Here is a 19,341-nt window from a genome sequence, read left to right as displayed (position 1 = left end):
TTGTGGCTCCTCTGTAGTTTTTTCAAGGGAGAGATAATAAATGTACCTGCAGGCTTATGCGTTGTGCAGGGCCTCGTCAGCAGGTGATCACGGGCCTGCTAGGGGATAGTGCTGGGCTAAGTGCCATGCTACTTCCGCTGAAGAAGTAGGTCACACCTGGTCATACAGTATGAGGCCTTCAGGACAGCATACCTGTCTGTTGCTACAGCCAACATGAAGCCCTTCATTAATTGTGTTGGATAATACACTGATATTACTGCATGGTGTGAGCAAGATCTCAGAGTTGTTCACCAACAAAAACTGGACTTTGACGGACAATAAAGTTATCCAACAATAGACTTACTTCTCTATTTGCAAAGTACTGTCTGTGTCTATTAACCAGATAAACATGAACTTGCTCAGAGTAAAACAACTCACAGCATAATCATTGATCATGTAATAACCATATTTCTACTCACTCTTACTTTCTTTTACTTCACATTCAGGATGCTGGGAAATACTAATTATTTTTGTTTGATCGTTTTTTGACAGATGCCCCCCCTGGGGGGGAGGGAGGAAAATCAGACTCCCTGGGGTCCACTGGCTCGGCCAGAAAAAGAGGCGGGGGGGCCAAGAAGGCAATGCAGGCGAACAAGTCCGCCCTCAGGGCCCCCCGAGCCCTCTGCTGCCTCACCCTCAGCAACCCCATCCGCATGGCAGCACTGGCCCTTGTAGAGTGGAAATATCCTTCTCTGAGTTGTGTGTTTATGTTTCTGATGCAAATGTACAATGTGTTCTTGAGATAATGTTGAATTGTTGGCGTGTTGAAGTTCTATTGTGCTGCTGTGTGCATTTTCCTGTAAATACACATTCACCAGGCCTGTTGTGCCCTTAACTGCACTCCTCAAGCCTTTTGATATTTTCATTCTGCTTGCCATTTTTGCCAACTGCGTGGCCATGGGCGTCACCAAGCCGTACCCTGATGATGACTCCAACGCTACCAATCACCAGCTGGTGAGTTCCCAGTGGAGAGATGTGGAGTAGCTCAACCCTACTTGTTTCTCTAACTCTTTTTAGAAAAGTTCATGGTACGCTGAGCTTGATATTAAGGAAGAGTAAATAAAGCAAAGAAAGTATATTTCTAGTCTTAACCCAATAGTGCATTCCATTCATTCCCTTAATTGTGTGATTGATGCACCCAAACATACCGTGCATACTATTCTACAGTGATGCACAGACAAATGGATCAAACATAAAGAGGACGTGTGTGTGTGAAGAGAGATCTTTGAGGGCCCGACACGGAGAGCATCACATGAATCAAACAGACGCTGGAGCTCTTTGATCATACAGAGCGTTCTTCATCAGACCTCTTAGTGCTCCTTGGAAACTGAAAGTCTAAAAAGTTTAGGACAGTAACTTGATCCCTTTAAGGGGATTGAATGAACCTGTCAAGGTGAACTATGCCTATGTGTGAAGTGTGTCTGAACGTCTTTAACGCCGTTCTTATGTTCCCGTTTCCGAGGCTTGACTCTCACTAAGAACATCTCGTGTGTTTCTCCTGAGATCATTTTTCTCTCTCACGTTCTCTGAGTTATTCGAGGACGCCGATAGATGGATGCACACTTCGTAGCAACAGTTTCATTTGGTATTTTGCTGCAGGCAGCAACATTTAGTGAGAACGTAACAGTGTCCTGTTGGAGGGTAACGGTGTTAGAGGGGAAAAAGTTGAGGTGTGACGTCAGGGATCATGACTGACTTAAACACCAATCATCTGCTTAATCTCCCTCTTTGTCCCTCCCCTTTCTCATCATTCCTCCCCACAACCCTATAAATGACAAATTACACAGCAGTCAAACTGAAAATTATCCTATTGTTCTTTGGCACATTCGATATGTGAGCCGTTGTGAGCCACACACAGCTTTATATAATTGCAAAAAAAACAGTCACATTGTTGTTAATTCATTGTTGGTAGCAATCCTTATCTTGTCTGCGGAGGGTAAAAGTGATGTTTGAATTTAATTTGAGGTAATTTTAATAAAAGGGCGAGCAGGGACACACACACCTGCAGCAGGATAGATGTTAGTAGATCCCTTTATTGGATTGCACAAAGAAGGTAAGCTGACAGTTTAACATGCACCCCCCCCCTCAGTGACTTACAGTTTTATCACTTAAAATCATCACTTTTTGCAGTTTTGGTGAATGTTGCTGGTTTTTGTGAATTCCACACGTCTTTCATGAAACCACATTCTGTGTGGATTATTGTGTCAGCCTGACGTTAAAGCCTAGTGAGAGTGGTAGCCGTGATTAGAGGCATTAAGCTGAAGGTTACAGAGAAGAGATCCAGAGACAGACGTAAGCGAGTGTTAGGCAGCAGGTTAAGAGGTTAGGAAGCCACCGCAGTCAGCCTTTAATGATAACACACACACGGTTTAAAGAAAGACGCATGAAAAAGTCAGTTAATGCCACTTACTGCTGTATCTGACGAAGAGAAATCCGTTTCTAAATGTCTTTATTTTACTGTGACAATCACTTGACATTTTCTTCAACACTTTTCCATATTTATTCCTTTCAAAACCCACTCGCTGACTTGTGAAAATAAAAGTCATTCAAATTTTGCCAAACATCTCTCCCTTGCCTTTTCTTCTCCTCTCAGGAACAAGTTGAGTACGTCTTCCTCGTCATCTTCACCATCGAGACCTTCACTAAAATTCTTGCCTACGGCTTAGTCATGCACCCCAGCGCCTACATACGCAGCGGATGGAACTTGCTTGATTTCGTTATCGTCATTGTCGGGTATTTTGGTGCTTCATCTAGTCACGACTTTGCATCTGCAAATGTCCTGTCACTTATAAGGAGCGAAGTTCTAACAGCTCTTATGTGTGCGTCTGTGCAGGTTGTTCAGCGTGATAGCAGAGGGCATGACGGATCATAAGCCGGGAGAGGCCCATCATGCTGCAGGAAAACCCGGAGGCCTGGATGTCAAAGCTCTCAGAGCATTCAGGGTGTTGCGACCCCTTCGGCTCGTATCTGGAGTGCCAAGTGCGTTTATAATTAACTGCAGTTTGTTTGAATTTTTTTTGCATGTTTGTTTCTGTGCTTCATCCCACATGTGCCGTTGAAAAAGGTGTGTGTGTCTGCCTTGCCAGGTTTACAGATTGTGTTGAACTCCATCATGAAAGCCATGGTCCCCCTTCTGCACATCGGTATGTTGGTCATGTTCGTCATCATCATCTACGCCATCATCGGCTTGGAGCTTTTTATCGGCAGGATGCACAAGACGTGCTACTCCAGCACCACAGGTCTGTGCTCGATGAGCTAAAACTGACTTTTATGCGGTGTCCATGTTTCATGGATGTGTCGGCTCAATGCTGTTTTCTGCTCCAGGTCTGATGGTGGAAGACGATCCGTCACCCTGTGCGTTTGCCGGGAGCGGGCGATCTTGCATCTCGAACGGGACTGAGTGCCGGGGCAAGTGGGAGGGCCCAAATGGCGGCATCACAAACTTTGACAACGTTTTCTTCGCCATGCTGACAGTTTTCCAGTGCATCACTATGGAGGGTTGGACAGATGTTCTCTACTGGGTACTCACACGCTCTTGGATCCTCCACACTTTTACTTTTGTTTGTTGTAATTAAAAATGCTCACCTGCACGTTGTGTCTCTGCCCCTCTGCACAGATGAATGACGCCATTGGCTTTGAGATTCCGTGGGTTTACTTTGTTTCTCTGGTCATCTTTGGATCCTTTTTCATCATCAATCTCGTATTGGGTGTGTTGAGCGGGTAGGTTGCAGCAGCAATGGAGCTTTCTGTGCATTTATTGTGTTTTGTGAGAAACAAAATGAATCCCTTATATTTGTCTTCAAGACTTTTTTCTGAGTTTTGAGTTTTGTTGTCTGTGCACAGAGAGTTCTCCAAGGAAAGAGAAAAGGCCGTAGCGCGCGGTGAGCTGCAGATGGCGCAGGAGAGCAAGCAGATGGAGGAGGACATGATAGGCTACATGGACTGGCTCATAGAGGCCGAGGATGTGGATGAAGAAGGAAACAAACGTTAGTTTGAAGCACATCCGTGACGAAAAAAACCAAAACATCTACACGTAGCTTTATATCTATACATAAACTGCCTCTATTTGACTTCAAAGGTGCTGCGATCGCAAAGAAAAAGATGATGAAGAAGTTTGGCTGGTACAAACACAGCGAGGATGGTGGAGGTACGTCAGCCCTCGCCGTTGGTTATCACGTTTATTTAAACGTGATTGTCTCTAACAGCCGATACTCATCTCTGTGTTTAGCGGAGTCAGACTCAGACGACGACATAGCATACCTCGATGATGACAGTGGCTTCTGTGCGTCTCTCATGTAAGACAACAGAGGAATAACATTGTTTTGATTCACCACTGCTATTTAGGTGTTAATCACGTCAATTCACGATTGTCTTCTTTTCTCAGGGCAAAGATGATGGCGAATAGCTTCTGGTAAGATGAGAAAATTCCAAAGCACACAGTTGTTACACCCTCGTCAATGTGCACACCTCATTCAAAATACTATTTCCCCCTTTTTTTTAGTGACCAATTGTGCCAGCTGAATCATACATTCAGGAAGAACTGCCGTGTGGCCGTCAAGACCTCCAACTTCTACTGGTTGGTGCTTCTGCTGGTGTTTCTCAACACAGTGGCCAGTGCCTCCGAGCATTACGGACAGCCAAATTGGCTCACAGAAATGCAAGGTAAGAATCCGTTCCTCCATTTATTTAAAACCTTTTGATGAGCTGTGCTTCAACGCGACTAAAACGTCTTCTTCTTCTCCGTCTGTCCCTCAGAGCGAGCCAACAAGATCCTGCTGCTGCTGTTCACTCTGGAGATGCTGTTGAAGATGTACGCCTTTGGCCTGCAGATCTATTTCATGGCGCTGTTCAACCGCTTTGATTGCTTCGTGGTGTGCGGCGGCATCCTCGAGACGCTGCTCGTGGAGTTTCAATTCATACCGCCCATCGGCATCTCTGTGCTGCGCTGCATCCGACTGCTCAGGATATTCAAGATGACTCGGTAACTGGTGCCAGAGTTCAGTAGCAAAAACATCTGGAGCTTTTCAGTCACCTGCACGAGGAACAAACCAGGAAAACAAATCTGTCAGCATTTGTTTTCATTGTGTATCTATGCTCTCTTCTGTTGCTTCCAGGCACTGGGCTGCTTTGTCCGACCTAGTCAACTCGCTGCTCAACTCCATGAAAGCTATCCTCTCCCTCCTGCTCCTGCTCTTCCTCTTCCTCATCATCTTCGCCTTGCTGGGCATGCAGTTATTTGGAGGCAAATTCAACTTTGACGAGACTCAGATGAAGAGAAGTACTTTCGACTCCTTCCCTCAGGCTCTGCTCACTTGTTTTCAGGTGACTGACAACAAGCAATTTGTTTGTATAGCACATTTCATTACATGTAAACTCAAAGTACTTTACATTTAAAGACAAAATATAGAAATACGGGTACAAACATAAGAACATAGGTAGTTTATACAACATAAATATAAGAATACACAACTACCCAGCAATAAAAGCCCCAAAACAGCAACATCTTCAAATAGAAACCCCCGTACACACCAGTAATTAACTATTCAATTATTGTTATGTAAGGTGTCAATTACAGGCCTCTCACTCTGTGTGGCTACTTTTTCTTTCTGCAGATCCTCACAGGAGAGGACTGGAACGCTGTGATGTACGACGGCATTATGGCCTATGGAGGGCCGATCTTCCCCAACATGGTGGTGTGCATTTACTTCGTCATCCTCTTTGTCTGTGGTAACTGTATCCTTGCTCAGTGTCTGTGCACTCTCTGTCTGATTTCTGAAGTCTGAGCATTAAATGATTGGTCTTCAATTCCAACAAAGTGGACTCCTTAACTGTGTGATCAGACATCCTGCTCAATGTCTTCTTGGCTATCGCTGTGGACAACTTGGCAGGAGGCAGTGGAAAGACCAAAGTCGAGTACGTTTGACATGAGAAAAGATGATCGTGATAAGTGGTATCGGACTCATTTATAACTGACTCGTCCTTCTATTTCCTGCTGCACTTCCACTGACGTCTACATTAAACACGTACAAAAAAATACAAGGTTCAAACGATTCCCCCTCCGCTTAATTGCAGTTTGTTTGTTTTTTTAGGGAGAAAAAGGAAGATGAAGAAGAATGGGATGAGGATGATGAGAAAGAGGATGAAGATGCAGGGGTAGAGCATCTTTTTTTAAAATCTTTTCCCTGCACCATATTGGATAAAAACTAATTGTGAAATGTCAAACAACTGATCTTTTGTTCTCATGTGTAGAACGACGAGGACGACTGGCAGGAAAATGAGGAGCTGAGGGCCATCGAGGGACTGGAGGGTGAGTTTGACAGCAGACTTGACGATTAAGAACTTTAACTGTCTCTAATACATTTCTCTGTATGTCACTGTAGGAGTTGCTCCATTAAAGCCTGAGTTCTCAGGGCCCAAAGAGAAGATCATCCCAATCCCTGATGGGAGCTCCTTCTTCCTTCTTGGAAAGAAAAACTGGTAATTTGAGATCATTTGTGCGCCAAATTAACCTGATTCTGCTATACTGCTATAATATAACTCTTTAACTCTTCACTGATTTAACAATTAAGTTGTGTGACATGCTTTAACACCAGGACATTGCTAAAAAGAAGAATCCGCTTTTCTTTGTAATTTCCCTCCCGTTGTCAGTTTGCGAGTCGCCTGCCACAACCTCATCCATCACCCCTACTTCACCAACTTCATCCTCATCTTCATCATCCTCAGCAGCATTTCCCTGGCTGCCGAGGATCCGATCAAATCCCACTCATTCAGGAACATAGTAAGACTGACCACACCAGGCAGACCATGTCTGTCTGATCATTGTTCACAATAAAGACGATTGATTACTAATTGTAGCTTCTCTCATCCTCAGGTGCTCGGCTATGCAGATTATGTTTTCACTTCGGTTTTCACAGTGGAGATCGTACTAAAGGTAACGGCTGCAGTGGTTTAAATTGATTAGAGCGTGAATGGTCATTTCTACAACATATCACTTTCTTTCTTCCTTCCCTCGCTCGTGTCTAGATGACAGTCTATGGCGCTGTTCTGCACACCGGCTCCTTCTGTAGAAACGCCTTCAACCTCCTCGACCTGGTGGTTGTCGGCGTGTCGCTCGCGTCTTTCTTCTTACAGTGAGTAGATATCCGTCTAACGCAAACTGCACACAGTTGAATTCCGTGTAGCTGTAAAACGCAGAAGCAGTGATGGCTCTTTAAAGTGTTGTGATCTGAGGGTAACACTCAGAAATGATTTCACTTTCCCAGTGTAGTTTTATACTTTATACTCTGTATTTCCCAGTCCAATCTGCCTTCTTTTTTTGCCCTATGTTCCTGTTTTATTGACTATTTCTGCATTGTTGCTCTCAGTTCAAGTGCGATCTCTGTGGTCAAGATTCTCAGAGTGCTGCGAGTGCTCAGGCCTCTTCGTGCCATTAACAGAGCCAAGGGACTGAAGGTGAACAGCGCTTTCTTTTTTTGTTATTTTCTAATTACACAACAAGTCAGCGTCAGTGTTTACTGCAGGGTTACTGAATTACGCTGTGGTGTGTATTCAGTTTAAAGTAAGTGGTGTGTGCTAACACGTGTCCTTTGCCGTCCACAGAACGTGGTGCAGTGTGTGTTCGTGGCGATCCGCACCATCGGCAACATCTTAATTGTCACAACACTGCTCCAGTTCATGTTTGCCTGTATTGGAGTGCAGCTCTTCAAGGTACACGTTCACTCACCACACTCTCTGGCCACTTTATTAGGTACACCTGTACAGTTACTTATGCGATCCAATACAACTGTTCTGCCTTAAAGTCTACTTTTGCGATGCCTGTGTTCAGTTTTTCTCCACGCTGTCATAGAGGTGCTGAATAAATGATATGTCTTAGCATTCAAGTTAGTGGTGGTGTTATACTGGACTGTATTATATTTAGAGGTGTTTGTCATATATTAATAAGAATAAAAGGGAGAAGCAGACTGGAGGCTCTGTAGTCGTTGGTCCTGTGAGAATCTCTCAGACTAAATCACCATATTTTAATGTGAAGATCTTCATTTCTGACATTTCCCTCTCTTACCTTTCTGTCAGGCAGGTTCACCTCGCTTGTACGGATCACTGTAAATACTGTTTTATCTCCTCCCACACTGGCATACACTCTTCTCCGGTCTGGTTGTGTGAATTTAAACTAAAGATCTTTATTCTCTATGTGGCACAAATCTGATCCGTCAGTGTTTAATCAGGATTTCAATCAATCTTCATATAGAAATCTTTAATCTTTCTAATATTCTGCCCCCTCGTGTTTGTAAACGCATAGAACATAAAGTAAGAAACACCTGTAACTATGACCTCATTAATAACAATGTAACCAAAAACTGAGCATTACGAGCTTCGTGAAGAGCCGTTGATCGGACTGCACTAGATTGTACAGATGCACTTAATGAGTGTTTTTCTCTAACTCACTGATTTAAAAAGGAAGTGGCCAGTGAGTGTTTTAAAGGGTTTTAACTGTCCTGTGTTTTAATGTTACAGGGCAGATTCTACAGCTGCACAGATGAAGCCAAACACACTCCTGTGGAGTGCAGGTCAATAATCTTTTCTTCTTCTCTGCCCCAGAGGTTTTCAAAGTCTGAGACTTGATCACACTCAACAGTTGAGCCAAGATAACCTAATATTGCTGTCTGTTTCTGACTAATAAACTTCTGTATCTCTGAACTATCTCTTTAACCAAATCACACACATTTCATTTAGGCTACTCTATGGGATCTTTTAATAACTAATATAATATAATATTTTCACTTCCATTCACTGAGCCTCCCCGCCTCACACTTTGAAAACCTCTGGTCTACACAACATGAAGCACCCCAGGCAGACGCTGTCCTTAAATATGTGCATTTGTTTGATTTTAGGGGAACGTTTGTGGTCTTTCAAGACGGGGATATGAACCACCCCATGGTGAAAGAGAGGATTTGGGAAAACAGTGATTTCAACTTTGACAATGTGCTGATGGGCATGCTGGCTTTATTCACTGTGTCCACATTTGAAGGCTGGCCACAGTGAGTAGTAACTTTACATTTATTGTAATGCAAAGGATTAGTATTTGTTTTATTGTTTTATTGTCAACAAATTCCATGAAAAGAAAAAAACAAAGGTGTGTTGGTCCATCTCCATACTTTCTGACTGGTCCCAAATATGTAGTTTAATTTGTTTAAATGTCTCAGTGATTCCATAGAAGAGCTCTGTAGGTTTTTAAAAAACATCACTAAACAGGAATGAATAGTGTATTTGTTGGGGGACTATTTTCTGCTGCGGATTAATACATGCTTGGTGCGCTAGTGATCGTGTAACGGAGGTTGATTTAAAACAAACTACAGTGCCCGTGTTCATCACAATGAAGGAACATGTCACCCAGTGCAACAGTGCAGTTTATGGGAATATGTGAATACAAAATGTGGTTTATTGCATTTAAATTTAAATGTTTTATTCAATTTATTACATATAATTATTTTAGGAATTATTCATGAACGATATTTTTTAGATTAACATTCAAAAAATAGGATACATCAGGTTTTAGCTACGTAGGCAAAACTTGTTTTGATTAATTGTTTGTTTTGTCTTTTAATGGGATTTTTGACAACAATAATTGGATGAACATCATCTTCCTAACCCTTGAAGCGTTTCCTGTCCTCACTGTGTTTTGTTTAAAGGCTCCTTTATCGTTCTGTGGACGCCAACGCCATCAACCGAGGGCCCATTTACAACTACCGAGTAGAAATCTCCATCTTTTTCATCATCTACATCATCATCATCGCCTTCTTCATGATGAACATATTCGTGGGTTTTGTCATCATCACATTTCGAGAGCAAGGAGAGGCTGAATTCAAAAACTGTGAACTCAACAAAAATCAAGTAAAAGCTTCAGAAACAGTTTCAATTCAATGAGTCTTTACGTGCGATACGTTTGTTTAGATTTACAAAGTGAATAATGTTTGTGCTCTCTTCTTGTTCCTCCTGTCCAGCGCCAGTGTGTGTACTACGCTCTGAAAGCTCAACCTATAAAGATTTACATCCCGAAAAACCCGTCACAGCTCAAATTCTGGAAAATTGTCAACTCCAGCCAGTTTGAATACGTCATGTTTGTGCTGATTCTGGGAAACACCCTCACTCTGGCTATTCAGGTATCATCCGAGTCTTTCATGAAATACAGAGACGTCAACTTGTTTCAGTGCTGCGATGTGAAGTTCTGTGTTGTTGCTTCTTTTGCAGCATTACGAGCAGTCTAAGCTGTTCACCTCCGTCATGGACATCCTCAACATGATCTTCACTGTGGTTTTCACGATCGAGATGATTATCAAGTTACTGGCTCTGCGGGCTCATGTGAGGTTTCACTCTTTCTCCTCTGAGAGCAACATTCAACTGTCAACACTGTCTGTGTTCCACTTTCACGCTCTTTGTTAATTCTTCCCTTTGCAGCACTATTTCATCGATCCATGGAATTCTTTTGACGCTTTGATCGTCGTGGGGAGCGTGTTGGATATCGCCGTCTCTGAGTTGAGCGTGAGTTTGTCCAATTTGCTGACAAAAGAAAAAGAAAGAAAACACATTTGTACAGCTCATGTAGGTCAAAATGTTTGTTCTATTTAATCTGAGCATTAAAAAAGTCAGACAAATATTAGAAAACTCTGGTATACAACTTCTATTAAATGCTCGATAAGAGCTGATAGCTGCACTCTTTTCTGTTTGTCTCTGTAAAAGTAACGAGTCTGACGAAAAATAAACCTTACAAAATACTTAATTCAATTTTCAAAGATCCATTTGATACCTTCTTGTCTCAGTAAAAAAAAAAAAAAAAAACCTTTAGAAGTTAAGGATCTTCTCAAAACTGAAACAAGCTACATGTGCTACAACATTAACTTTAGCAACAACTATTATTCAAAACACATAATCATATTTAACTTAATGGTAAAAATCCCTCTGTGTACCATATAAAGTTAATCTGGTACTGGTAATAGAACCAGAGGAGAATCCAGTTACCAGAATGAAATTCCAGTATTTCTATTGAAATTTGACTTTTTCTATTTTCCCAAACCACACAAAATTTTAAATCTGTCCATCTGTATACCCTAACCCTTCACCAGAATTGTATACCTGGTATTGTGGAAACAACAATATTACAAGAACAGAATTCATTCACTCTGGAAAATCCAAATAATCATTCATTAAAATTGAAATTTACTCGTGCCGGTCCTGATTTTATTCTCTGTCCTCTCACATGGCATCTCTACCTGTTACCTGCTTCAGGGAGGAGGCGGCCATGGTGAGGTAAGAGCTGAGCACAACCACTGCAACTCTAAATGTGTCTTTCATTGTGGATTTATGCTTCAAGATACTATATGCTTGAGCACTGTAACATATATATATATATATATATATATATATTTAGCTGTTTTTGTTTTGTTCTAGGGTCCTGGTAAAGGAGAGAGCGGAAAAGTGTCCATCACATTCTTCCGTTTATTCCGAGTCTTGAGATTGGTGAAACTGCTCAGCAAAGGAGAGGGCATTCGAACACTCCTCTGGACTTTTGTCAAGTCGCTCCAGGTCAGCGAACAATTCACAAAACACAAAAGATTGATAATGCTATTTTGTCATGACGCGTATAAAGTCTTCTTTTTGTATTCATACTCCTGACTTTATTGTGCTCAGGCCCTGCCTTATGTCGGTCTGCTCATCGCGATGATCTTTTTCATCTATGCTGTGATTGGCATGCAGGTTAGTCTCTCTTATCAAAGTGATCCAGAACTAAGATGAAGCAGTTTACTGAATAATGTTAAAGATATACTGCCTGAACCATTAAAGGCCAAAGTTAGTTTCGTCATATTGGTTCAACTGTTTGTTTCTTATGAAGTATTTTTCTTTCAGTCATTTGGGAAAGTGGCCATCGATGAGAACACACATATCAACAGAAACTGCAACTTCCAGACTTTCTTCATGGCTGTTCTGGTGCTCTTCAGGTGATCGATCACCTAGTGAACAGATTAAATCTTACAGTATTTCAACAAGGTTTAAAAGATCTCAGCGTATAAGTAAAGGTCAAATGAAAATGTCTGCACCGTCCTTGTAGGTGTGCCACCGGAGAGCAGTGGCAGGAGATTATGCTGGCGGCTCTGCCCGGTAGACGCTGCGACCCAGAATCCGACACTGAGCCCGGTGAAGAGTTCAGCTGCGGTAGCAACTTGTCCTACATCTACTTCATCAGCTTCTTCATGCTCTGTGCTTACCTGGTGAGGAGGAATTAAGGATCTGTTCTTTTTAATCACTGAATTCTTAGATCATTCGCAGGAAAACACTTTCCCTCCTTTAATATCACGTAAAACAGCGTCCCGACTCCAAATTAAATTTAGGTATAATTAATTCAGACTTGTGCTTTGCAGGCTTTATCAGGTCAAGTGGGATCACAGTCAGATGAAAGTAGAGAGGAATCAGAGGATAGTATTACAACAACTGAGCAGCAGCAGTTTTAAAAAGCTAACCCTGCCTCCTCCAATTCCCAACTCCTTAGAGAACTCACTCTTCAGTGGATTTTGTTAATCCACACAGCAGAGCCAAAACCCTGATTTAAAAAGGTACAAATATTTTGGTAGCATTTCCATGACCTCAGGACGCTATTTTTAGACATTTAAACAGGTTGAAGTAAGGTGACTTTAAACCTGGAGAATGTGCGAGAGCAGAACAATCTGAAGTCTAGCTCATGAAAGTGGAAGCTTATCCTCTTTTTAGCTGCAGATCTGAAGTGAAAATAGATGAACAGGTTACCTGCTTAAAATCATCATCAATGCCATCTAATAATACATATGGTGCTGAGGACCTTCAAGGTGCAGTGTGTAGGATTTGGTGGCATCTAACGGTGATGTTGCAGATTGCAACCAACTGAAATTTACAACTACAAGCGTGTAAAGGAGAACTACAGTGTCCATTGTTCTGGGCTACTGTAAAAACATGGCCGACTCTGTAAAGAGGATCTGCTCCATATGTCCATATATCCATACACGGCTCATTCTGAGGTAACACAAACACAACAATTCTTATTTTCCAGTGATTAGACACTTAAAAAATCATAGTTATGATTATTACATTCAATTTCTGCCAATAGATCCCCCTAAAGGCTACACACTCAAGTTCACTTCAAGTTTAAAACTTTTTAAAAGTTTTAAAGTCAGTCTGAGCACTTTCCTTGTTCCCTAGAAGCCCGATTTACAACCACAGCATCCAGATTCATGTTCGGCCCCGTCTCTTCATGTGTGTCTCTCATTCCTTCTATGGTTTCCTCTCGCGTGGACAGCTGACATCCCTCAGTCTGTGTCTGGTCTGTGACCTTTAGCAGAGCCCCACTGGGACCCTTCCTTTGGCTCCCTAAAATAGACCTGCACCCCTTTTTGTGCTACTTATATTAATTTACCTTAAAGCACATTAAGATAAATGAATTTCATTTGACAGTATTTTAATCACAGATGTTATTTAAGGTTAAATTGTAGTCATCAACCATAACTTGCCATTCTTTTAATAGTCTTTTGATGGTACTTTTTAATGATTAAATCAGTTATCAGATCTTGTTTTATAAGTGACATGTTGGTGACAAGTAGCTGTTGTGTTTCTGTCCTTCTCTCTGTCAAGATTATCAACTTGTTCATTGCCGTCATCATGGACAACTTTGAGTACCTGACACGAGACTGGACTGTGCTCGGTACTCACCACCTGGATGAGTTCAAGAGAATTTGGTCCGACTACGATCCAGAGGCCACGTAAGACTCGTTCCTCTTCAACCCTCTGCTCTTCTCTGCATGCCCCAGAATATTCTTATCTGTCAGTAAATGTATGATTTTCTGTCTCCTACAGCGGTCGTATAAAACACATCGATGTCGTCACTCTGCTGCGTAGGATTCAACCACCTCTTGGTTTCGGAAAACTGTGTCCTCATCGTGTTGCTTGCAAGGTAAGTTGACTCAAAGTCAGTGCTGCAAACTTGATGCGCGAAACATGAGCAGATAGATAGATCTCCCTCCTTGTGCTTCTTCTTTCCTCTCAGAGACTGGTTGCTATGAACGTCCCGCTGCACTCTGACGGGACAGTCACCTTCAGTGCTACTCTGTTTGCTCTCGTGCGAACCTCACTCAAGATCAAGACTGAAGGTTTGATCTCATTCATATATACAGACGGAAACTCATGCAGGCTCATGAGTGTGAGTCTACCTCGCTCAGTGCTGTTTCACTTAAAGGATGTGTTGCTGTTGTCGCCCTCAGGCCCCATCGACAAGCAGAATGAAGAGCTGAAGGTGATCATTAAGAAGCTCTGGAAGCGCACCAAGCCCAAGCTCATTGATGAAGTCATTCCTCCCCCTAGAGGTACAACAAGAATTCACATAGCTGCCTGCTAGGAAGACAACTTTTGTCTTTCGGGACTCGCATCAGTAACATGCCTTCATATGAAATATGTTATCAAACATATAATGCATGCCTTCCACTTGGCCCTGCACATTTCCATCACTAACTTCCTTTTTATTTCCTTCTCAGGGGATGAGGTGACTTGTGGGAAGTTTTATGCCAGCTTCCTGATTCAGGACTATTTTAAAAAGTACCGCAAGAGAAAGGAGAGGGAGAGGAAATCCAAAAGGAAGGACAGGGCGGCTTCTCTGCAGGTGACTTTAAAAGTCCAGTGTGTGGGATCAGGGGGATTCAAGTTTCCACATCACATGTGTGTCAGTTGCATACTGGATCATGATCAGCTTCCAAATAAGTTGCGATGTCACAAAATCATGCTCGTATATATAATGTCTTAATGAAAGCACAGATAAACGTTCCTCCTTCAGCAGATGTTTTTGAAAACAGCCTTCTTATGTCAAACTCTGCAGAAACTTTTTTGTGTAGGAGAAAGAAGATCAAACATCTAAACTTTATATTTGTGTGTTCGTAGCTAGGACTGCGAACGCTGCAGGACCTGGCTCCAGAGATGCGTCTGGCGATGGCCTGTGATCTTGAAGATGAGGAGGTTGCAGATGGAGAGATGACCGGTGATGATTTATTCGACATCGCGCCGGGAACTTTCATGACCACAAAGCCCCCCAGCACGCAGCTGCCGCCTATAAACAAGCTGGTGGAGCAGATAACCGTGCTCATGGAAAATGAGATCAAGAGAGCCGAGGAGGTCGTGGTCACAGAGCAGGTGATGGGCCTGCAGGAGCACCAGAAACCAGGATCAGAGCTGGCAGGAGTCAGCGTTGTAACAGAGCAGCCTGTGAGGTCTGAACCTCTGCCCATCAGGTGTGTTCCTCTCATTTTATAGAAATTCACACATTGGGACTGTATTTCTTTTTTTTTTAAGTCATAATGAGTTGTTTCCTCTCCTGTTCAGGGAGGACCCCATCAGTGAGTTGCCTCCTCCTCCCCCAGAGATAACACCGGTTGTAGTCGAAGAACCGGTTGTAGTGGAAGAACCGGTTGTAGTCGAAGAACCGGTTGTAATCGAAGAACCGGTTGTAATCGAAGACCCAGTTGTGGCGGCTACAGTCGTAGTAGATGAGCAGGTTTATTACACTGAGGGGGACGCTGCAAGTCAAGCACCAGTAGACGGGTAAGAAACAAGCTATAAAGAGTGAGGATAGAGATGCAACATGTATGTAATAAATAAGGGAATAGTTTGAATACACTTATTTGCTTGATTGCCAGGAGTTAGATGAGGACATTGATACTCTCAAAAGAAAATTAAATATGTATATTTCCCTAAATGTAAAACTGTTCTTTTAAGAATATTTAATGACGCTAAAACTCTTGGATCTTACAGGTACGTGTACCCAGAAGCTGTCTGTTCTCTACCAACTGAGACGGGCTACAATGGCCAGAGCCTGGAGAGTGCCGGCAGCATCGGGGAGCTACCATATGATACTTATGATGCCACTGGCTTTGATAGCAACGGTTATAATGGCACCAACATGAATGGAGAGAGCGTCACTGCAAGCCCCACTCCCTATGCCACAAATGGATACAATGGGAACGGATACGCAGGTGACAACGACAGCAGCAGCATCATTAGCGCCAATGGTAATGGAAGTATAATGAACGGCAATGGAAATGGCAGCACTTTCAGTGGTTACACTGGGAATAGCTACAATGGAAGTCAGAATGGCGCACAGTTTGTCAGGAGACGACTGCTCCCTCTCGTACCACAAGGTGAAAAAAATACATTTTCTTTTTTCATCTTTATAAGTAGACGCTGTTGGTAATTTAGTTCTATACATTACATATATGTACAGTGTGCAGTTTACAGAATTATACTGTTTTAACAACCAAACATTTGAACTGCAATATAAAATGAATCTGCAATCAATTCATTGTTTAAGTAATTTGTCTTTTCATTTTTGCCCTAAGATGCGATGCTGATACTAAAACCTTCCACACAAGGTTATGATATTCTAGTCATGCATCCTGGACAGTTTCCTATCACTTTCCTGCTTATTGTTTCAGGTCGAAAGCCGTCCTTTAACTTACAGTGTCTGAGGCCACAAAGCGGTATGGACGACCTTCCCATCCCAGGGACTTTCCGTGGGAGCACAACCCCATCCAGATCCCATCTACAGGTAAAGCAACGGCACACACAACCTCAAAATGTTCATGTTCATACCACCTAGTGCGTCTCATCTTGATTCACTGGTCTTCTCCTGCTCCTGCTCCCTCGTCTCAGACCCAGTACAGCGTGGACTCCCGGCCCGGCAGCGTTACCTCGATGTCATCATCCTCCTGGATGAACGTGACAGCAACTGGCGCCGCTCCTCTCCCAGGAATGATCCCCCCGTCAGGGCGCAGGGGCAAGCTCGTCTACTCCCCTATGATCCTGGTGGACGAAGCCACCGGCAACAGCCAGCCAATGTGGAGCAACGGCTCTGCCAGCCTCCCTGCAGCGAGCAGGGCACCTGGCTGGTACCCCGGTCAGACCAGGACCTTCACCAGCATGAGGATGCCACCCATCAACCAGGGCTTCCTAGACAGAGGCAGTGCAGACAGTCTGGTCGAGTCGGTGAGTAATAATGCAGCATGGGATTCTAGTGAATGAATAGCAACCAGTATGTACGACTTAGAAACATATTCGCTATTTTGAATTACTTTCAGCCTACTAGTTTCATTTTGTGTTTTTTTTAAACATAAACCAATATTTTTCCAACTATATCTGCTTCTTATCAGCTGTAATAACAGGTTCACAATGTTTCAAGTCTACCTTTAAACAATAGTAACAAGAGGAAATTCTGATCTAAAAAGACTAACTTTGGCGATACTCACTTGATGTGAATAAGTCAGTCTGCTGGAACCTCAAATTAACTAGAGATAAGCAGACTGTGGATTTTGTTCTCTATCATTTTCAATGGAAGCACGTTGGCAAGGCGTCTCTTAATATCCAGTATGTACAGGAGCAATGATTACAGCAAGCAAAACCTGTATCTGACTGACTTGAAAAACTGTGACTGTCCTTTAATACAACAGGATAAGCATGCTCTGATATGTACTATAAATACTATACATATTAATACAAAAATATTACACAATCGTCAGTTTGAAGCTTATATAACGGCGCACCACTGAGACAAATTCTTTGTCATGTGTGATACTTCCTCTTTCTTCTAAATGTGCTGTAAATTGAAGTCTATTTGCTGTTACTGCACTGTTTACATATTAATAAATGAAATAAAGTTGCTACATTTTGCATTTTAATTTGGCTAAGTGACTCTTTGAGTTGATAACTTTTTCCGTGCATTGGACATAATGATAATCACGTAGACAGGCAGGTTTATGTTTGACTGAGAATGAGTGGCTAAGAACATAATCCCTGTTTTACATCATTGTTCCACTGACTTTTTTCTCTTCCTTGCTAACGTCAGATCCTGATCTCCGAGGGTCTCGGTGTCTACGCCAGGGACCCCAAGTTTGTGAGCTTTGCCAAGCGGGAGATTGCTGAAGCCTGTCACATGAGTCTGGACGACATGGAGAGCGCGGCCTCTGACCTCATAGCTCGCGGGGCCAGTCAGTCGATTTCTCGTTTTGAGGAGGAACTGGCCGATGAAATGAACTGCGTGATTTCTTTCTGAGATCACCAAAACTGAAAAAAAAAATAACTTTGAGAGAAAGTGAGTGTTTAAATTTTCTCTGGAGAAAACAAAAAAACTGGACAGCTCAAGTGTAAGAATGATGTGATACAAAAGGAACCGTTTTGTCTGCTTTGTTATACCAAGGTAAAATATATACTTTAACTTGTAAATGCCAAAACACACACACACACACACACACTTACACTGATTTTAGGATTACATGTCAGTATGTGGCAGGACTCACAACTACTCCTATGAACACTAAGCCGTGTTTTACAGAGGTGTCCACTGAATGTGACAGAAAACTGTGGCTCTGAGCATCATTATGACAGAGGACCTTTTTTTTGCATTGCATTCTCATTTTGTACTGTACTTGAATTATTCTCTCTTTATACACCTATATATCAACTGTAAAAAAATGAAACTATTTGATTAATAGAACATTTATACGTTGTTACACAAATAATTGACATGTGAGTGCCCAACAGCATTTGCTATTTTTTAGAAATATTTATAAATACTGAATATTGAATATCCTCTAACATACAACATGAAAGCTCAAAGCAAAGTTTTGGATTTTTGTGACTAAAAATAAAGCATTATGTTTTCTCAAATGTATGTTTTATTTTATTTTTGTTGTAGTTATTATTCGTGTCCAGTAATAACACCCTTCCAAACAGTGCACTTAAGCTGAAAGGTTCTTTTTTAGTTCAGTTTTTTTCACAGCAGTGTTATAATGGAGGTTGAAACCTGCAGCAAAAATACAAAAGAATGAATTATATAATCAGTCATTAATGGACCAGCAGATGGGTAACATCTGGGTTTCACTTCTCCTTTTAGAGAGAAAAAAATAAGAAGCATGCAAAACATTCACCCATATGTGTCTGATGGTCACTGCTAAATTAAACACTGTTTATTCATCCTTTGTCTTTATAGTGTTTGCATGAATGTAGAAAACCTGAACTCACTCTGAACTTTTCTACAACGTGTTATGTGCAGAATGAGGTTTGCCTACAAGGTCTACAAGGTAATAAATGTATTCCTCTAATACAATCAGCTGACATGTGATGGTGTAGAGCCGCCTGTTAATGACCTGCAGCAGCTCGGGAACCTTCACCGACCTTTTTATTTTTATATCCCTCCTTCCGTCCACCAAAGCGTGAACAGTCTCCATGCCGCTCCTCTCTGCATTATCA

The 19,341-nt window shown here is 42.2% G+C and overlaps 1 protein-coding gene across 1 annotated transcript; it reads left to right on the top strand.

Moving 5' to 3' along the window:
• The first annotated feature begins 605 nt into the window (after positions 1–605).
• Positions 606–18,735, top strand: cacna1fa (calcium channel, voltage-dependent, L type, alpha 1F subunit a). Its single transcript, XM_076098956.1, has 46 exons — positions 606–740; positions 889–993; positions 2,633–2,772; positions 2,873–3,018; positions 3,126–3,278; positions 3,364–3,560; positions 3,656–3,759; positions 3,883–4,025; positions 4,118–4,186; positions 4,268–4,334; positions 4,424–4,450; positions 4,541–4,701; positions 4,795–5,020; positions 5,154–5,361; positions 5,652–5,772; positions 5,880–5,952; positions 6,129–6,192; positions 6,289–6,346; positions 6,420–6,516; positions 6,688–6,817; positions 6,911–6,970; positions 7,063–7,169; positions 7,404–7,491; positions 7,639–7,746; positions 8,551–8,603; positions 8,928–9,074; positions 9,726–9,927; positions 10,038–10,196; positions 10,285–10,395; positions 10,492–10,575; positions 11,320–11,340; positions 11,482–11,616; positions 11,722–11,787; positions 11,938–12,029; positions 12,140–12,299; positions 13,690–13,817; positions 13,912–14,008; positions 14,102–14,204; positions 14,316–14,417; positions 14,586–14,710; positions 14,986–15,332; positions 15,424–15,642; positions 15,853–16,238; positions 16,533–16,645; positions 16,750–17,082; positions 17,939–18,735. The coding sequence occupies exons 1-46, from the start codon at positions 621–623 to the stop codon at positions 18,143–18,145; spliced, it is 6,162 nt and encodes a 2,053-aa protein (XP_075955071.1). The 5' UTR covers positions 606–620; the 3' UTR covers positions 18,146–18,735.
• The last annotated feature ends 606 nt before the right edge of the window (positions 18,736–19,341 follow it).

Source organism: Anarhichas minor, unplaced genomic scaffold (genome assembly GCF_050575085.1).
Source record: "Anarhichas minor isolate MPS153535 unplaced genomic scaffold, ASM5057508v1 ptg000003l, whole genome shotgun sequence".
Classification (NCBI taxonomy): Eukaryota; Metazoa; Chordata; class Actinopteri; order Perciformes; family Anarhichadidae; genus Anarhichas; species Anarhichas minor.
The sequence above is the reverse complement of the archived record's forward strand: the minus strand, read 5'-3'. Positions and strand labels throughout refer to the sequence as shown.

Coding starts and splice junctions, on each gene's coding strand:
- cacna1fa (XM_076098956.1), top strand. CDS start 621: ATGCAGGCGAACAAGTCCGCCCTCAGGGCCCCCCGAGCCCTCTGCTGC. Junction 4,335..4,423: donor GGCTTCTGTGCGTCTCTCAT/GTAAGACAACAG, acceptor TTCTTTTCTCAG/GGCAAAGATGATGGCGAATA. Junction 5,953..6,128: donor AGTGGAAAGACCAAAGTCGA/GTACGTTTGACA, acceptor TTGTTTTTTTAG/GGAGAAAAAGGAAGATGAAG.